The following is an 18,975-nucleotide window of genomic DNA, read 5'->3' on the forward strand; positions in this document are numbered from 1 at the left end:
TCAGAAAACTGATCCCTTGAAGAACACAAAATAAAAATTGTAAATAAAAAGATAAAAAACAAATAAAAAATATCTTAAGCCAACATTCAAGGAGATTTTTCTCACCATTCAAAACATATATTTAGAAGCCCTCTGATATGATTAATTACTGTAAGGATAGCATGAAGCTTTCCTCTGGAATGATTTGCTTTTCCCTTTATCAAACAAGCATAGGTCGACCTTCAAAATTACAGTATAAATATACTCCCATATAAAATTACTGGTTAACAATAACATGGTTTTTCTAAGCTCGCTGAATAAGCTAATAATTTACTTGTATAGTATAATTTATGCTGAAATGTTTTGCTTTTAATATTATGTGACTAAGATTATGTCATCATATTTTGACCATCTTTTTCCATTTCTGATTTTTTTTAATGAATTCGGTGCAAAAATGGAAAATGTGTTGTCATTGCAGTAAACAGAAAAAGAAGGCAGAAGGTAGCAGAAGCTGTGAAGAAGGAACCTGGAAAGGGCTGCAGTGTGAGCCGAGAGTCAGAGAGTAACTGATAAAATAATATTCTATACTGTAAACAGAATTTTAGAAAAGTTTATTTTCTTACCCTCTTCCCTTTTCTTATCTTTAGCTATTTGATATGATTGCAAACAAAACGTTTTTATTAAAAAAAAAAAATAGGGCTCTGCAATTTAGCATGCAGTGTAATACTAGTTGCTGTGTTTTCAGCTCAAACTTCATTATGGTTACCTGAGAAACCTGTCCAATTCAGATATTTCCATCAGCCACTGTCTTCCTCCAGGAGGTGAATCCAAAATACCTCAGGGAGTTTGTCAAGAATCGTCATCCCGCTGATATGTGCGGGAACCAATGGTACAGCCAGAACCCTGAGAGTGTCTCCTAGGGCAGCATCTGGGATCCTGGTGGGCAGGTGGGCATGGCATGGGCAGCCTTCTCAGTGCTGACTTTGAGAAGTTAGAACGTGAGAAGACATTTTCCAAAGACGGAGAGGAAACAGTTTTCAGGAACTTCATCTATTTAGTTTGTTTGTAGCTGAAAGTGTCAGATGTAGTACACAGCCCTAAGTTAGAGAGGATGGGAGAAAGAAGACGTGGGAAGAAGGGATCCGTGATCCACAGGCATGAGGCTCAGAAACACCACTGGTTCCAGCTGTACTGAAGTGCTTGTCTGTAATGTGTGCAAGAGACTGTGCACAGACACCTGCACACCCACAGCATGCAGGTGGCACATTACACTGGAAATCCACCACACAGGACTCAGGCATGTTAACTGAGAGGCTGGTGGTTTTTCTTACTGAGGGGAACTAGAAGTGCCAGTAAGGGAAAAAATTGGTCCTGTCGTCATAGTTTTTAACAGTGCTTCATTAGCACTCTCTCACCTACTGCACCATGCAAGCAAGGTGCTGCATATTCACCTATGCAGCAAGTTATTCATTACTGTATCTCCTCTGTTCTTAGCACTTACAAAAACTTTTTAACTTTAAACTTATTTATTTACTTATATCAGCCTGATATAGACTGAGAGCTCCACAAAGCAAGCCATGTCTGCTTATTTGTCCATGTATTCCCACAACTTTGGCTCAAAGTCACTATTCAGTAAATAGTTACTGAACCAGTGACTACGTGTACGTACTCAGCCCTCCGTGTAATGCACAGTCGCCATTGGCCACTCAGAGTAGTAAGTCCTGGCTCTAGAGAAGCAGGGAACTTGAAATGTAATGTCCTTGGTTTCTTTCTGTACAGAGACAGTGTGGCATGAGCAAGGAAATCAGTCTGAGAACAGGAACTTGTTCTGCATCCCCCCAGTTGTTTGACTTTGGGGCATCACTTAACCTCTCTGTGTCTCCATTTCTACATCTGTAATATGGGTTACTAATAGTACTTATCTTAAAGATATTACAAAAAGCAAATGAATTAATACATGTACAGTGTTTAGAAAAGTGGCTGGACCACAATAAACTTTCAGTGAATATTAGACCTTCTGTTTGTATTGTTAGTTTGTTTACTAATAACCCGTTTGGTCGTAGTGTGTGATCGTGTGTGTGTGTATCTATATATATTTTGCTGAGCTCTATTTGCTAATATTTGTTGAGGATTTTTGCATCTATATTCCTGAGGTTTGTTTGTTTTTGGTACTTAGTCTATCTTTGGTTTCAGAGTGATATTACCTATTAAACTAATTGGAAAATGTCTCCTCTTCTGTTTCCTGGAAGAGATTGTGTAGAATTTATGTTAATTCCTCTCTAAATGTTTGGTAGAATTCTTCAGTGAAACTGTCTGAGCCTGGGGGTTTGTATTCTGGACGTTTTAAATGATGGATTCAATCTCCTTCAGAGTTATACAGCTGTTCAAGTTCTTCCCAATTGGGTGATGCCTTCGTCTGCCAGGGCTGCCGTGACAAATCCCACCGGCAATCGGCTCGAACTACAGGGGCTCCCCAACCTCAGGAGGAGGTGGACGTCCATGGCCTGGGTCGCAGGCCCTGCCCCCTCCCTAGTCTGGCACCTGGGGCAGCTGCCCGCCGTCGGGCTCAGCCTCCGGCCACGGCGTCTCCCTCCCGCTGCCACCTCCTATGGCTTCTGCATCTCCTCTCGAGTCCCTCTCCTTCAGCCCCCCCCCCCATTCCACCTAGCCTCGCTTAAAGAGGGTCTCGGGAGATCCTGTGTGCAGATGTGTCCATCCCACAGAACCAGGAATTAGGGCTTGACCACATCTCCGGGGGGCATGATTCAGCCCACCATAGGCAAGTTCTGATAGTTTTTGTTTCTCAAGAAATTGGTCTGTTTTGTATAAGTTGTAACATTTTAGTACAGAGTTCCTCATAGTGTTGCCTTCTTGCTGTTGGATAGCCTCGGTTGGAGTCTGTAATAATGTCCCTATTTCACCCCAGGTATTGCCATTGGGCTTTCTCACTTATTTTCTTTGTGAGCCCTGCAAAAGATTTGTTGATGATATTAGTCTTTTCAAAGAAACAGCTCTTTGTGTCATTTGACTTTCTTTGTTGTTTTTTTGTTTGTTCTTCAATTTCATTGATTCTGCTTTTATCTTTATTTCCTTCCTTATTACTTTGATTTATTTTGCTCTTATTTTTCTAGGTTTTTAAGGTGAACACTTACATTATTGTTCAGAAATGTTTCTCTTTCCTAATTTATGCATTTGGTATTATGAATTTCCCTCTCAGCACTGCTTATGCCTTGTCCTACAAATTATAATATTTTGGGTTTTCATTTTCATTCAGTTCAATGTATATTTTTTATTTCCTTGAGAATTATTTTTTGATCCATAGATTGTTTAGAGTTGTGTACTTTAGTTTCCAAGTGTTTGGAGATTTTCCTGGTGTTTTTCTGTTATTAATTTCCACATTGATTCCATTTTGGCCAAAAAACGTGAGTGTATGATTTCAGTATTTTAATTTATGAAGATTTTTATGACCCAGGGAGCTCTGTCTTGGGATGTGTTCCCTAGGCACTTGAAAAGACCTGAGTTCTGCTGCTGCTGGGTGAGGGATAGTAAATTTCGGTTGATGGTAGCATTGTGTTTCTTTCTGATATTCTGTCTCAGCGTTCTGGCAGCTGTTGAAAGAGGAGAGTTCACGTCTCCAACCAGAGCTATCAGTTAGCCTCCATTTCCCTTCCTAGTCTCCCAAGTCTTGCTTCATGTGTTTTGCAGCTCTGTTGGGTTCATACATGTTTAAGATGGCCATGTCCTTTTGGTAGGTTGGCCCTTTTATGTTATATAGTGTCCCTCTCTGTCTCCAGTAATTTTAATTGCTCCGAGACTTTTTTTATCTGATACCAATATATCCACTCCTGCTTTCCTTTGATTATGTTTAGAGGGTATATCTTTTTCCATCCTTTCATTTTCAACCTACCTTTATCAATTATATTTGAGGTGATTTTATTGTAGACAGCATTCTTGTAGCAGCATTAATTTATGTTTTCTGTTTGTTCTGTTTTTCATTTTTATGTTTTGTTTTTCCCATCTTTCTGTGTGTTAGGTGAACATTTTTTAGAAGTCCATTTTGGTGTGTGTGTATGTTTAAGAGAGAAAGAGAAAGAGAGTGAGAGATCTCCATATCTTATCACAGTGTGGGTTTTTTCATTTCTGTTAGCTCCAGAGAATTATAGAAATGTAACTTTTCTTTACATCCCTTTACACCCCTCCCATTTCTCTCCCCACTTTATAATATAATTTTCTTAAATAGTTCCTCTACAACATATAGCACCGCATCAGACAGTGCTCTGATTTTTGCTTCAACCATCAAACGGAATTTAGAAAAGTCCAGAGGAAAAAGGAAAGCCTATTATAATTATCCTTTTTTTTTCACTTATTGTGTTGTTTCTTCCTTCCTGATGTTCTAGTATTCCTTCTTTCATCATTTTTATTCTGCATAGAGAACGTCTTTTAACCATTCTTTTTAGACTAGGTTTTATGCTAACAAATATTATTAGTTTTCCTATCTGAGAATATCTTGACCTCTCCTCTTCTTTCCTGGAGAATATTTTCTCAAGGTGAAGAATTCGGGGTTGGCAGTTCTTTTCTTTCAGCACCTGAAAAATATTGTGCCATTTCCTTCTAGCCACTGTAATGTCTGATGAGAAACATAGAGTCACTTTAATTGTATTACCTCTATAGTTAATGCATCATTTTTCTCTTACAGCTTTTAAGATTATGCTTTGTGTTTAGTTTTCAGAACTTTAATTATTATATGTCTTGGCATGAATTTCTTTAGATGTCTCTGTTTGGGGTTTAGTCAGCTTCTTAAGTCTTTCTGTTTGTGTCTTGTCAAATTTGGGAAGTATTTAGCCATTATTTCTTTAATTATGTTTCATCCCTGCCCTCTTCCTCCTCTCCCTCCCAGGCTCTCGTGATACAAATGTTACTTCTTTCATTACTGTCCCATAGTGCCCTGACACTCTGTTTCCTTCAGGCTGTCTTCTCTCTCTTGTCCAGATATGGTTTGTTTGCCTATTATTGTCTTTTCTTCAAGTTCATTGATTCTTTTCTTGTTACCCTTCATTCTTCTGTTGATCCCATCTGCTGAGCTTTTGTTTTGCTTATTGTATTTTTCAGTTCTAAAATTTCCATGTTTCTTCTTTACAATGTTCTTTCTTTGCTGAAGTTTTCTATTTTTTTTTCAAGCATGTTTGTAATTGCCTATTGAAGCATTTTTATCATGTTTACTTTAAAACCTTTGTCAGATAATTTGAACATCCCTGTCATCTTGCTGTTGGCATTGATTGGGCATTTTTCATTCAGTTTGAGATATTCCCAAATCTTAGTATGACGAGTGATGTTTTTATTGAAACTTAGACATTTTCTTGTTATGCTCTGAGATTTTGGATCCTGTTTAAGCCTTCTTTTTTGGTTGGCTTTCCCCGACATCACTGCTCCATTGTTCCTGTCAGGTGGAATTAGAAGTTCCTGTCAGGTGGAATTAGAAGTCCAAGATTCCCACTAGCCTCCCTTAACCCCCAAGGACAAGGGCGGGGGGGGGGCTCATACTGCCTGGCCGGCTGGGGTGGCCTTATTCCTGGTGGTCAGTGGTGAGCGACCGGCTCTCTACTAGCCTCCCCCGACCGGCTCTCTACTAGCCTCCCCGACCGGCTCTCTACTAGCCTCCCCGACCGGCTCTCTACTAGCCTCCCCGACCGGCTCTCTACTAGCCTCCCCCGACCGGCTCTCTACTAGCCTCCCCCGACCGGCTCTCTACTAGCCTCCCCGACCGGCTCTCTACTAGCCTCCCCGACTGGCTCTCTACTAGCCTCCCCGACCAGCTCTCTACTAGCCTCCCCTGACCCCACCCCAGCAAGGAGGGTGTTGGTCAGTGCCTTGCTCCTGTTGCATGGGAGCGACATTCCTGATCCCTGAGTAGTCTCTGCTGCCTCCAAGCGGGAGGAGGACCCGTTCACCGCGCAGCAGGGACAGAAGCCCAGCTCACTGTGTGGGCTTCTCTGACAGCACTGGGGCGGGGGTACTGGAGGACCTAGGACAGCTTCGGAGAGCACAAGTCTAGACTCCCCAGTTGCTCTTCTGGTGAGAGTGTGGTGGAGCTGCAGTTTTCTGTTTCACTGGGGTAAGCCTGTCGTGGTCTAAACATTTTCTGCCTTGCTGGATTGCCCCTTTCCTGGTTGCTCTGCTGGAGAGAGCAGGCTCTCGTTGGATTTTCTTCCATCTGCATGTGTTAGTGTTTCTGGCTTGTGGCCTGTTCAGCTCCGATGCTGGGGTTTATGAGGCAAAAAGATAGTCTAGCAAGACTTCCCCCCACCCCCCATGTCACCCCTAGGCCCCCAGCCCCTAGCTGGCCTGCCTTCTGCTCTCCACCTTTTGCTCATTGTATATGTGATGCCCAGGGTTTTTCATTGTGCATAAGAGGACGAATAGGGGAAATATGTACATTGGGAGAAGTTTGGAATGGCATACCTCCCCAGTCTCTTCTGGTGAATTCAATTACTTAATTTTAACGTACGCCAAAAGAAAACCAGGGAAATGACATGACAGCAAGATTTTAGCATTCTTTCTTTAACCAGATCAGTTGCAGATTGGTCTGTATTTGTAAGTATATAAATGATCCAATTTTAAATTAGTGACAGAGATACACTACTGATACCAGTTATGTATCGGGTAATTATTATTTTGACAGAATCTCTATGATTTATAGGAAAATAAATATTTTTAAATGTACTTCAAATGCTTATAAATTTAACATTCTTCTTGTATGTTCTTTATGTCATTGTGTGCTTTTACAGTTGAATTATATACCTATAAAATCCAAAATGCTTTTCAGAATTAAGTCGTTGTTCTCTATGACTATTCATGTCTGTAGAATTTACCAGGTAAAAAATTGTTTTAATTAACTCATTAAATATTTATTGAGTTAAATGTACTATATACCAGGAAATGTGCTAGAGATATAATGATGAGCACATCATGTATAGTTCTGGCCTTAATCAAACAGTACTCTAATGTATTTTTCTACAACAAAGAATAAAAATATAAAATAAAATCTTCTGCAAAGTCATTTTATGTTTTTATGAATAGTGCTGCTGAGGAAAATAAGAACATTATCTTGTGAGTGTATTACTTCAAATGCTGTATATAAAAAACTGACTTGTGAAGCAGTAGCACTCATCATCAGTGTTTATTGAAATTAAATTTAAAACAAAAATGTTATCATAAAATGTTCAATTGGATATATAATGAACATATTTCAGTACTGTCTGAAATATCTCATGGATTTTTAATGTTGGTTTGTAATGAAAAAGACCATGTTGCCCAATGATGGCCATGGTTGCTAATGACACATATTAGTTGAAAGCTCTAAAATCATCCAAGTACTCTGGTGGTGGTAGAATAATAATTTACCAAGACAATTACCACGTACTAGAATTTTTTGCAGTTCTAATTCAGGATTATTAATAATGGATAAAATTGCACTTTGTCAGGTTGCTGTGGGCAGTGGGGAATTATTTCAATGAATATTTCAGCACATTATTTTAATCATTGTTGCACCAAATTCAAGAGGGCAATATTTTATACTTCTTAATTCAGTCTAGTAAGAGACGTTGGTCATTAAATTGCAAACTATTTGTAGTGAGGTTTATTCTGTGATTTACAAGCCTTGTTATAAGCAGTGTAAAGGAAAGCAAACTGTACTATTTGCACTTGTATTTTGATGGTGTATTTGTTACTGAACTACCTGTGATTAATGTTTCATTAGAAGGAAGAACATCATGAAGAAAGCAGAGCTGAATGTTATAGTGCCTGAAATATTAGAGTGGTACTATTTTAAGTTTTGTTCATATGGATAGAGAACATTTATGTATCAGATACAAGTACAAAACATAAATATCTCAAAAATAGCCCTAATTTTCCAAAGAGATCAAATAAATAAAGCTTTAATTTTATGAAAAAAATGATGTCTACTTATGTATTTCTATTGGTAGTGATCCCTGTTCCTTTGTTTTCCCACTCTTAGCCAACTGCATGATTTCTGGCGCTTGGATTACTGGGAAGACGATCTGCGTCGAAGAAGGCGATTTGTTCGGAACGCGTTTGGGTCAGCTCACGTCGAGGCACCACTCAGAGCTGCCAGCGAGTACGGTCAGTGCTCCTGCCTCTTAGTCCCGAGTGAGTGGGCATACAAGGGACTCCATGGCGGTGCAGAGTCCCTTTTTTTTATTTTCCTGGACTTTGAAATTCTTCATGTCATAAATCAGAAAGATTTTCTTCTGTTTTATCCTTCTGCATCATTTTTGTTATAATTAATCCACCCAGGATTTCTTACACCAGACATGCTTAGACCATTCAGCTTTTTTCAGTAGATTAAACGACTCCACATGGCTGACAGTTATCAACATCCCTCTCCCGACAGCCTGAACAAGAGTAAGATCCATTTCTTCTTTAGTGTCTTTCAACCTTTATTGACCAAGGCTCAAGGTAAAAAAAAAAGAATTTTGCCTTGTATTCCTGTGCTTAGACTTACCTATGTCCACATATAACTGTACGTGTGTACACACACATATACACGTACATGTACTTGTATATGTAACTGAAACAAATGTTTGAGTAATACCTGCATTGAAAATATTTTCTATTTTAATCCTCTTCTATTCTAGTCTTTTCCATTAAGAGAGAGAGAGAGAGAGAGAGCAATGCAATTACAATCTGCTGATTTAAATTCCCAGTTCCCCAGTGGGTTGACTATGAAGTTGAAAAAAGACAGTCACACATTATGTAACCTCGCAAGGCTGAAACTATCATTCAATAAATACATGAGCATTTCATGTGAAAATTTTATTTCTGAAATGAATAGTTACAAAGTGACTCTATATAGTAACAGTAACTATGAAGAAGAGATATATGCTGGGGAGAAACTAGCAGTGGCTACTGCTGTGGGGCTTTCTTTCACTGGCTCAGGAGGTCACCCAAGGATGTAGCGCCTAAGAGCTTGGTGCTCACTCAGTCGTCACGCTGCCCTTATGCTCTGTTGGAGCCTCTTAGAAATACCTTCTTTCCTAGCAGTAGCTTGCTTCATAATATGAGCTTAAAATTCTTAAAACTCAGTTTCACTTACCTTACAATTTAGATTCTTTCACCAATTTGTCCTGAATTTTTTTCAAGTGAAATTAGAAACATCTAGAGACACTTTTTTTAGAGAGATACTTTTTAACATAGATTAGGCTAGAGTGGTTTTCTTAGTGATACTGATTCCCAAAAGCTTTAATTACATAAGATCCACAGAATACTATATTCTATATTCTACAGATTGTTTTCTCAAAAACATAAAGATCTTTTAGAAAATATTCCTTTTGTTTCTTTATAAAAGTCTATACTACAATTTCTGTGTTTAATGTGTAAAATGTTTTCCATTGTTAAACCAGTGTCAAAGCCTATCAGAAACAAATTTGTAATCTTTTATCTTAAAATCTTTTTTGAGAGACTGGTGGTCATATTTCAGTAATATAGTAACTGCCCTTCATGACCCTAAATAAAAGCGAATGCTGTCACTTGGACATGGGTAGCCATTGCCGCCTCTGTCCTCTGTGATTCTCCCACAGCACCCAGTGGCCTCAGCGGCCGAGCACCGTGCCTTGGGGACTCAGCGCCCGCTCCTCTGGCCCCTCTTGGGTTACCTGCTGTTTGGGTTCTTTGTTGAAAGGAGATAGGAGTCTGCCCTCACGCCGCACGGCTCCAGAGCACAGCGCACCCCAGGCCAGGGAATGTTGAGGAGCACCCGGTGCCTGTGCCAGGGTCCCCAGGGGCTGCGGCTGCGGCACTGCAAGGCAGAGAGCCAGCACTGTCCTGGCGGGCGTCCGACCGTCCTCCCGCTGCACACCTGTGCACTGGCCAAATCCGGGAGAGGGTTGGGAGGCTGAGGGGAGGGGAGGGGAAAAGCAGCCCCGAGAGCAAACTGTACTTAGGAGGAGGAATTCAATCCGCCAAGAGAAAAATGTAGTATAAACCTCTTCCAACCTCCTCCTGCACCCACTGACCTAAGTAGAAAGGATTTCTCCAGGAAAAGAATAGGAAGAAAATGTCAGTAATTATTACAGAGCACTTCATTCAGTTAAAATAGGTGCTGAAAATTTAATTGAAAACAGATTTCATATATTTTGAAGAAAGCTTTTGTGTTCACATATTGCCAGAATGAAGACACAGCCCGTCCTCTGGACCCTCTTGCCGTCTACCATTAAACACGTTCAAGTGTGTTCACATTTCTTCAAGTCTGGCGGTGTGTGGGCATCCAAGTGACTGGTTACTTGGGTGTTGTTTAGGGATAGATAAAGGTAATATTTATAGCACAAACCTACAAATTCTTGCAAGCTTCTAGGACAAATTGAAATTCAACTTATTCTTTTCTCTGTGTTAAATAACTATGGTATTTCAATTTCCCTATTGCTAGATTCAAGCTTGAAAATAAGCATTAAATGCACAGAAACTGCTGTCAACTTCGGTCTAATTTTTTTCAGATAATTCATCTACATGATAACTACAAAAATTGGGGGAAGAAAAATATTTTTGGATGGAACTTTCCGTTTAGCTAGGTATTTGTCTCAGTGATCAAAGTTTTCCAAACTATAAATAAGTAGCGCAAACTGGAGGAGCACCCTTAAGTAACTGAGAATATCTATCTACCCGGCCATCAAAGCAGTCTGTGGGACTCGAATGACTGGTGAGGTCTGTCCTTTCAGGTTCCCTGAATTTCAAAAATTGAATGAGAAGAATGAGCCTGAGTTAGCTAGCAGACTTCATATTTGAGTAAAAGTATTTTGAGTGACTTGCTTTTCCCTGATAGAGTAAATTCAATCAAACCTTTTATATTAAATTATGGTTAAACTTTCATGTGAAGGCATACATATCTAGCCATTATTTGAACCTCATCACATTATTTTCTTTGCAATTTTTGTTTGTTTATTTTTTGTTTCTTCATTTGGTTCTCATCACATTCTTTTCAAGCCATCTATTTAGAACCTTAAAACAAACTAACAATGCTTTATTTTAAATAAGGAAACCTTCAGAATTAGATACAATTTCAAGAATCATAAAGGACAATAATTTTATTTTGTATTTACTTTGCAAAGATTTTCCTTCGATTTCATTTTTAAAACTTTTGGTCTGCCTTTTTCTGTTGGAAAATGCCCTTAACACTGATGGAGATTTTCCTGCCCCCTAGTATTACTAACGAGGTGAATAATTAATGAGGTTGTCATGTGCAAAAGATTTGGTGTGATTTGATATACTTTCAGCCTCTGGTGTTGGAATGTGATTAATAAAAACCTAGAGGCATGTAATTTTTTTTTTTGCTGATATTAACTCTTACTTTCATATGTATTGAAGTTGTTAAGTCATTTCTAATAGCAAAATCTCATAGAAGTTGCATATATAATTGATTACCAGGAGTTTCATAGAACATAGCAATAGAAAAATATTTCAAAACTCATAAATTCATTTTACATAATCACACATAAATTTCCAGCCTGTGGTGTTTTATTCTTCAGGGTAAATTCACTAGTGAGGAAATGGTTGGAAAAGGAGGCTTTTTCATATTGTTTATGTATTAAAATATAACCGAGACTAGTTAACTTCAGGTCCATGACAATAATAGCTGCCTGGAATAGTACAAAATCTTGGCAAGTTGTGGTTGTCTGTGTCGACTGTCAGGCCTCTGTTTTCCTTCCTTAAAAGTACGGTGGAGCAATGAATGTTTCATCAGAGCCTGCGACCACAAGCTCCTCCATGTCTGCGATGAAAGACGTCACCTTAAATAGGTCTGATCAGGCATCACAGAAGAGGGCAGGCGGCTTCAGCCCAAGGAATAAAAACATGGGGCAAAGATGACAAAGTTAATCAGTCATCTCTGTGGCAATAAATAATAAGATATGCCGAGAACTGCAAATGAGAACATTCCTAGGTTCCTCGGAGATGCATCTGCTTAACACCTGATTTATCTAAGCCTGTGCAGGCACCAAGATATGACCTTGATGAATAAAAAGAAGCTCCCTAATGAATCTGGAATTAAATCAGTTTTGATGGCATATGCAGGGCTACTGTAATTGTGCAACTTGCAGGCATCAAGAAATAAGTACTGAGAGCAAAAAAATACCAATACTGAAAAAGGAGCTACCAAATTATCTGACTTCATTTTTTAATGGTTTGCACTTATTATAACATTTGAAAAAAATGGTTGAATTTTTTGACTTAATTACTTATTATTTGTATTATGTCGAGACTCCAGTAAATAACTTATATATTACTGTTCATTGATAATGCCATGTTAGTGTATTGTTAATTGAATCCCCATAATTGGCATGAAATGGGTGATCTAGTTTTGGCTAGAATATTTTATTGAGAAGTTTTGATGTGTATTTTTAAAGAGAGGGAGAGAAAGAAAGAAGTCCAGGGAAACATCTTTCAGCCTCTTCTGGTGTCAGGGTCCTGTTATAACATCACAGCCTTTTCTTTGCCCTGTGGATTGTATAGTCTCTTCAAATAATTAAAATGGGTTATATAAATGAAAAGTTCCAAAATATGCTTACAGAACTTCATTTTACAGATATTACATAGCATTTTTTCATATTAATAAATAGTCTAAGAAGCCCACCATTTTTATGCTAAAGACAGATTCCAAGGAATCAAAGAACTTTATTAATTTTAAAGCATTTATAGAACAACTCTCTGCTATGCACATGCTGGATTCTGGATTCCGAGAAGGAGACAAAAGCTTCCTTTCTCCCACAGCGGGTGCTCGGCGGGCTGGGCGGGGCCGGGAGGCCTTCTCAGTGGCTAGAGGGAGGCATTTTGACGGTTGCAAATTTGGGAGTTTCTAGGAGGCAGAGCATGGGCTGCTGGCAAACATCCGAGCAGATAGGAAAGCTCCTTCCCCCACAGCAAGGAATGAACTGGACAGGTCAGTAGCACTAGACTGCACACTCGGTCTGGTGGGCAGGCGTGAGCAGCTGCAGAGGGCCCGTCCGTGAGGAAGCACAGGGAGAGAGGCTGACACGGCCCAGTAGGTGTGGCAGGCTTCCAGAAGGAATTCCTCACCAACTGTCTTGACAGAGATGACGAGGACCTGTTCCTTTGTCAGGTGAGCAGGAAGGAAGGGCAGAGGCAGTGACAGGAATTGACAGGGGTGCAGAGGTGTAGAAGTCTCCAGCTGGTTCCTTTGAATGACCTCAGGATTGCACACTCGATGACAGATGACTTTGTAAAGGCTTTAGTGCGTACTTTTTATTTTTGGTATTTCCTTTCCTCCTCTGAAACAAAAGCCATGTGAGGGCAGGAGCAGTACTTCTCTGTCCTCTGATTTCCATTTGGAGCATCACAGTAACATACTGAACACTTGACTACTAGTTTTTATTTAATTGATTAATTTCAAGGTATACACCTACCACTTTAAACATACCATTTGCCATTTTGGTTAGCAATGTTGAAGGATGGGGTTTTTAGGACTAGATCTATGAATATGGCATTTCCGAATTCTGGCATTTGTTTTCTTTTGTGTTTGTACCTTATTGCCACGTAGAGCACAGAGGCTCTTAACTGCAAGGCCCTGATGAAATTATACTGGTGGAGTCCTTGCCTGGTGGAGCGGGACTGGTTTAGATCACTACTTATAATCTTGCCTGTCATCTTTTAGACTAATTTTGCTTAGGTATACACACAATTACATTTATAAATAATTATAGTATGATGAATATTATAATCAAGGTGTATTAAAGACGCTATGGGAGCCAGTGAAGGAGGCTGCCTAGCTGAAGAAATGCATTTCCCTGGACTTGAGAAGAGGGATGAGGAGCTTCCCAGGTCAGATAGTGGGCACAGGGGGCATTGTGGGGAAAGAGGCAGCACCACACAGCGTCGTGTGCGGAGGGAGCAGAGTGAGGCCAGGCACCAGGGCCCGGGGCTCAGGCAGGCCATCGGAAGAGGATGCATAGTTGCTGCGATGGGGGCTGCGCACAAAAGCTGTTAAAAGGTCCCAATTTGGGGAAGTGACAGACCATAGAAGTTAAGTGACGTGTAACTATAGGTGGTATATAGAGGGAACGCAACCCAAACATAATTTTCTCACGATGACAGCGTGTTGCTATAGATTCATTTGGGATTTTAAACTGAAGAGCATGAGCCAAACATTTGCGCGTTCTGAAGTATCTTACTGCTGTCTGACTCATTTATATAGCCTGTCATCCATAAAGATACATCAGTGTAGATGATAATTTATAATTTATGAAAGTGTATTTTAAGTGGTTTTAATATTTTTAAAGTGCTTTAAATAACCTATATCAGACCAACTCTCAAACCTACTCTTTTTTTAAATAAGGAGAAATTTCTGTTGTCTGTGAACCATTGCTTACCCATCCAGAACATGTTCTGTCCCATTCCTCATCTCCCACAGTTGAACTTTATAGCAGCCTTTACAAAGAGACATCAAGCAGACTTCCCTGAGCGATGCCCCCTGCCCCCTGATGCCTGAGGAAATCCCACCACCTGGCCCCAGCTCAGCAGCCCTCTCCTCCTGCCCCTCCCGACACCTGCGTGTGCCTCCCTTCCTTCTCCTCTCCCCTAAGGAGAATAAACATACACCCACTGTAGAAATTCTAGAGGATGCTAAAAAAGTTTAAAGATGGGGAGGAAATCACCCATTGTCCCCCACGTAAAGCTAACTGCCTCTAGCATTTTGGTGTATTCCCTGCTTTGGTTTTTCAAAGCATTTTTAAACATAGGGACCAAGCACTGTGCCTTCCCCTTAGTCACCAGGGCAGGGCGGCTTCCTCTCCACTCTCTGTGGCATCTGAAGATTCCCAGCTGGCCCACATTTTCTACGTTTTCTCCTTTCCACAAGTAAAAAATGCCATGTGATTTTTAATATAATGGATTCACATTTTAAATATCTAACAAATCATCCTAATTTCATGGCTAATCAAAATCCTACCCAAGTAAAATCCAGTCAGAAATGCAGTAAGATCCTTCATGTACCATCATTTGTATTCTTAAAATATGATTATCAAATTTGCTTTAAAAAGCACAGAATGCAGTTTTCTACTTCACTCCGTTCAGAAAATTAACATTTCGTACTTGTATAGTGCCGCATTTAAATTCAATATTTTGCCCTCTTTTAATTGCATTTTTTTCTATTTCAAAATGCTGTTTATGAATATCCCCTTTGTTGGCCCACTCTAAAAAACTCTTGCTTACATATGAATATTTTAAATTAGGAATAAATGAAATTCCGTTTTTGCTGTCAGAACCAAATAGTAAAAATGCATTGCATGCCTGTGGAAATTAGTGTTCTCTATTAGCAGGCCTGTCAATACGAAGAGTGCATTCTGCTCCCACCTCTTGCTCTGATAACCTATTCTGGCATTACTCTGAGGCAGTTCACATAATCAGAGTGTATTGTCGGCTTCCTGGAGTTGGGGAAGCATGAAATGAAAATCACGTTAATATTGATCCAATTCTTTCACTTGCGAGTGTCCTTGATGTCCTTTTCCACTAAACAATAACTGTTGGTGTTAGCTAGCCATCTTCTTCTCTTATTTCTTAAATTTCAGTCAATTGTTGACAAGCATAACTAATCTGAATAAGAATTCAACACCTGGAGTGATTTCAGTGAACGTTTTGTCTTAACGAATGCCCACAGTGCCAGTACTCCTTGTTTACAATACCGGGTATATTCTCTAACTACTCCAAGAGCCGCATACAGGAAGGTAGATATTTATGTCTGATTTAAAACAAACAGCAGTCTGTGCAAGTGGCTCCTTCGGTGCAAGCGCAAGGAATGCTGCATTCTGTTGGCCTGTGACCTAACAGTGTGCTCAGATGGACCCCCGAGGCCAGCAGTTACCACTGCAGCTAACAATTACCGTTTCTCAATCAAGTTCATGATAAGTAGGGGTGGTCTTGGGTTTTTAATTGTATGGCAGTATAGGAAATACTGATTTTGGATTATTCACTGAAACTTCTGTCAACAAAAATGAATTAAAGTGAGGAACCATGGTTAGTTCCTATTCAGTTAGGCTAAAATACTGACAACTAAGAAAGGCAGAATTTGGTGTCTGAACTGTATACATTTTACATCTTTATTTATTGAATTTATTGGATCAATATATTGAAATAGCTACTTCAATTTTTGATTAACCTGTACTTGAAACAACTAAGTTCCTTGCTTCTTGGGAAACACTCTCTTTCTTTCATGGTAATACTTGCTCCCATAAAAATGATTCTGCATTTATGAAGGGGCCCCTGACTCAGGGCGTCAGGCCCAAAAGAGAAAAAAGACGCCTGAAGATTCTCATCATCCTTTCCAAGACAGCGTTCCTTTATTCGTGTCACTAACAATTTTTACTATTGGGATTTTTCTTCAGAAAGGTTTTTTTCCTTAAAAATTCCTTTTTTGTATGGAAGAGTTCTTTAGTCCTTAGACTTCAGTAGGAAAGTGGTTTTTCAGTTTATATCATCTTTTAGATCACTTAAGGAAGGAAATTATCTATAAAGTCAAACACAAAATTTAATTTTGAATTTAAATGATTTACAAGAAAAAATATTTGCTTGACAGTAACAGTAATTGTCAGTAAAATGTGTACTCTATGAATCTACTGCTTTTATCTCACAGATACATTAAGGTCAACATATAATATTTTTGAGAGATAATAGGCTTCTCAGTATATAGAGAGAAAACATTCTTTCATCTTTTTTTGATATGTTCAAAATTGTAAATTTCTCATACATATTATTGCATGAGATCATGTTACCATATCTCTGCTCTGTAAAGGTATTTTGTATTCTGACTTCAGTATAACTCTTGTTGCTCAATTTTAAATTATGTATCCAGTATATTCTTTTAAAATTATTTTCTCTTATTGACTGCATCAAAATTTTAAAACATTTTAAAAAGCTTATTATGTAGATAATCTTCACATTTTCTAAAGAATTTTAACATCCATTGTCTCCTTTTAGTTTTGCAGTTAGTCTGTAAAAGCTAAATTGGAAAACATTTATTCCCTTTCACAATTGGGAAACTGAAATAGAGTGTTTTGGTTTTTGTAAAAAACACATCTGACCTTTGATTCACTTACAAGGGAATGTAAAGGACATGAAGAGAAAAAAGTAACTTAAAGTACATGTAAAAGGATTAACAGGTGAATTATATTTGGATTTTCACATACTCACCCACAGTCATTTGTCGTTTGCCAGTTTGACATTTTGGTTGAAGCACTGGGTATTAAGTCTGATAAGAGAATCCCTAAATAAAACACTCCAGAGTAAGTACTGACAGTACATTGCATTTCCTTATGAGACACAGAGTTTACACAGAGAAGAGAGCGATCAACTGAACTGAATCTTGAGGGACAAGACAAGTAAGAAACTCCCATGTAGGAGAAAGTACATATGTCACATTTAACATTTGAGACGATATGGCATGTTTGGGAACAAAAGCATTCCCTTCCTAGTGAATGGTCATGAGGTCATGTGGGCAAGGGCCAGGTTTTGAGTCAAGAGACCATGTATTTAAATTGTGCAGATAAAATAACTTTGATAACTGACAAAAATAACTTGATAAGTGACAAAGCCATATTTCCACAGTCAATGTAAAATAAATAGTGACTATGGCATAAATCTGCAAGAAACGGAGGCTGTGCACACTGGCTTTGAGGGGTGTGTGTGTTTTCTCCACCTGCCACGTGTGTGTGAGTTGGGTCTTATCTATTTTTGGGGGAATTACTTTTATCTTTTTGTTTTTAGCATAGAAGTTTTAGAGTTGATTATAGGATAGTCCCCTAAACAGAAACAAACTAATAACATTTTATACAATGTAGTATCTTTATTCTAACTCTGTATTTATCAGTAGAAAACGATGTAATGGGAAAATGAAATAACTTATTTGCCTTGATTGTCTGGACATTCCAGATAGACATATTCTTGGAATCTTACTAGGATAATTTAATGCCTCCGATTTGTTGCTTCCATATTTAACTTATGGTAATTTAGAACAACAATAAAACATTTTAAAATAATAGAGTAGTTATTTTTGTAACAACATTAGAATGTAGTCACAGTACTAGAACTATTTTGAGTCTCTGGTTACTTCACCTAATTTCTAATAGACTTTGTCCCTCATGGAATCCTCGTTTACTCAGAGAACCTTTATGAAAAGGAAACTCTGTGTAGCTTCATGGAGAGCATTCCCTCTTCAATAACATTTTCACATGCTGAGCTTCTTCAAGTTTATATATTTACTACAAAGTCTAATGTGTATAGAGTGCCTTCATGCATTTGTTATTTGTGACATGATGTGAAAAATAACCTAAGTGTAATTTCAGATTTGGCTCCATGGTTTGATAGTTTGGTGCCTTTTTTTCCCCTTCTGAAGTCTTTAAGTTTATGACATTTTAAAGTTTCCTTAGGAAAAAGCATATGTGTCTGTTCAGTGCTACACTTATTCGCATATGTAAGTCTCAGCATTCTGGTAGTTTGTGGGATTCACTTGTTAATTTTTGATGAATGGCTAAAGAGGCCAAGAACTGCTTTCAGTCCAACATGTCTTCCCAAGATGAATGATCTCAAATGAATTCTCTTCCCAATCAGATTTTGATTTGTTGGGTGTTAAACCAGTTCTTTCTAAGGACAGTGTTTACAAGCCTTGTAATGAGTCAGCCCTTTGAGACCTTACCTCTTTTTGTCTGTAATTTTGATAAATGGAACTCTGATTCATGAAGGGTATTGTGATTGAAAAGCACCTTGGACCGCGTGCACTTTAATTTAGATAAATGTTTAATGCAGTACCACAGAATCAGGAAGTTTACTGAGCTGCAAACTGGTAACACTTAACAGGAAAAGCTGAGGTCAGTATGTTGATATGGATGTTTCCTATATTTCTTTTAAAGATGGTCGTTTTAGTGCTTTAAAATAAGAGGACATAAAATTAAAAGCTCTGTATACATTTCAGAGCTTAACATC

At 38.7% G+C, this 18,975-nt stretch overlaps 1 protein-coding gene across 15 annotated transcripts in view; it reads left to right on the top strand.

Moving 5' to 3' along the window:
* NBEA (neurobeachin) overlaps window positions 1-18,975 on the top strand; it is a 752,331-nt gene that overhangs the window by 511,694 nt on the left and 221,662 nt on the right. For 11 of the 15 annotated variants that reach the window (XM_077159015.1, XM_077159016.1, XM_077159021.1 and 8 more), the window contains 2 exons: window positions 458-541; window positions 7,994-8,145. In XM_077159015.1, the coding sequence (XP_077015130.1) occupies window positions 458-541; window positions 7,994-8,145 (236 nt within the window). The remainder of the gene's footprint in view (window positions 1-457; window positions 542-7,993; window positions 8,146-18,975) is intronic. The other 4 variants (XM_077159019.1, XM_077159020.1, XM_077159017.1 and 1 more) reach the window with 3 other exon arrangements.

This window comes from Tamandua tetradactyla, chromosome 4, assembly GCF_023851605.1.
Source record: "Tamandua tetradactyla isolate mTamTet1 chromosome 4, mTamTet1.pri, whole genome shotgun sequence".
Taxonomy (NCBI): Eukaryota; Metazoa; Chordata; class Mammalia; order Pilosa; family Myrmecophagidae; genus Tamandua; species Tamandua tetradactyla.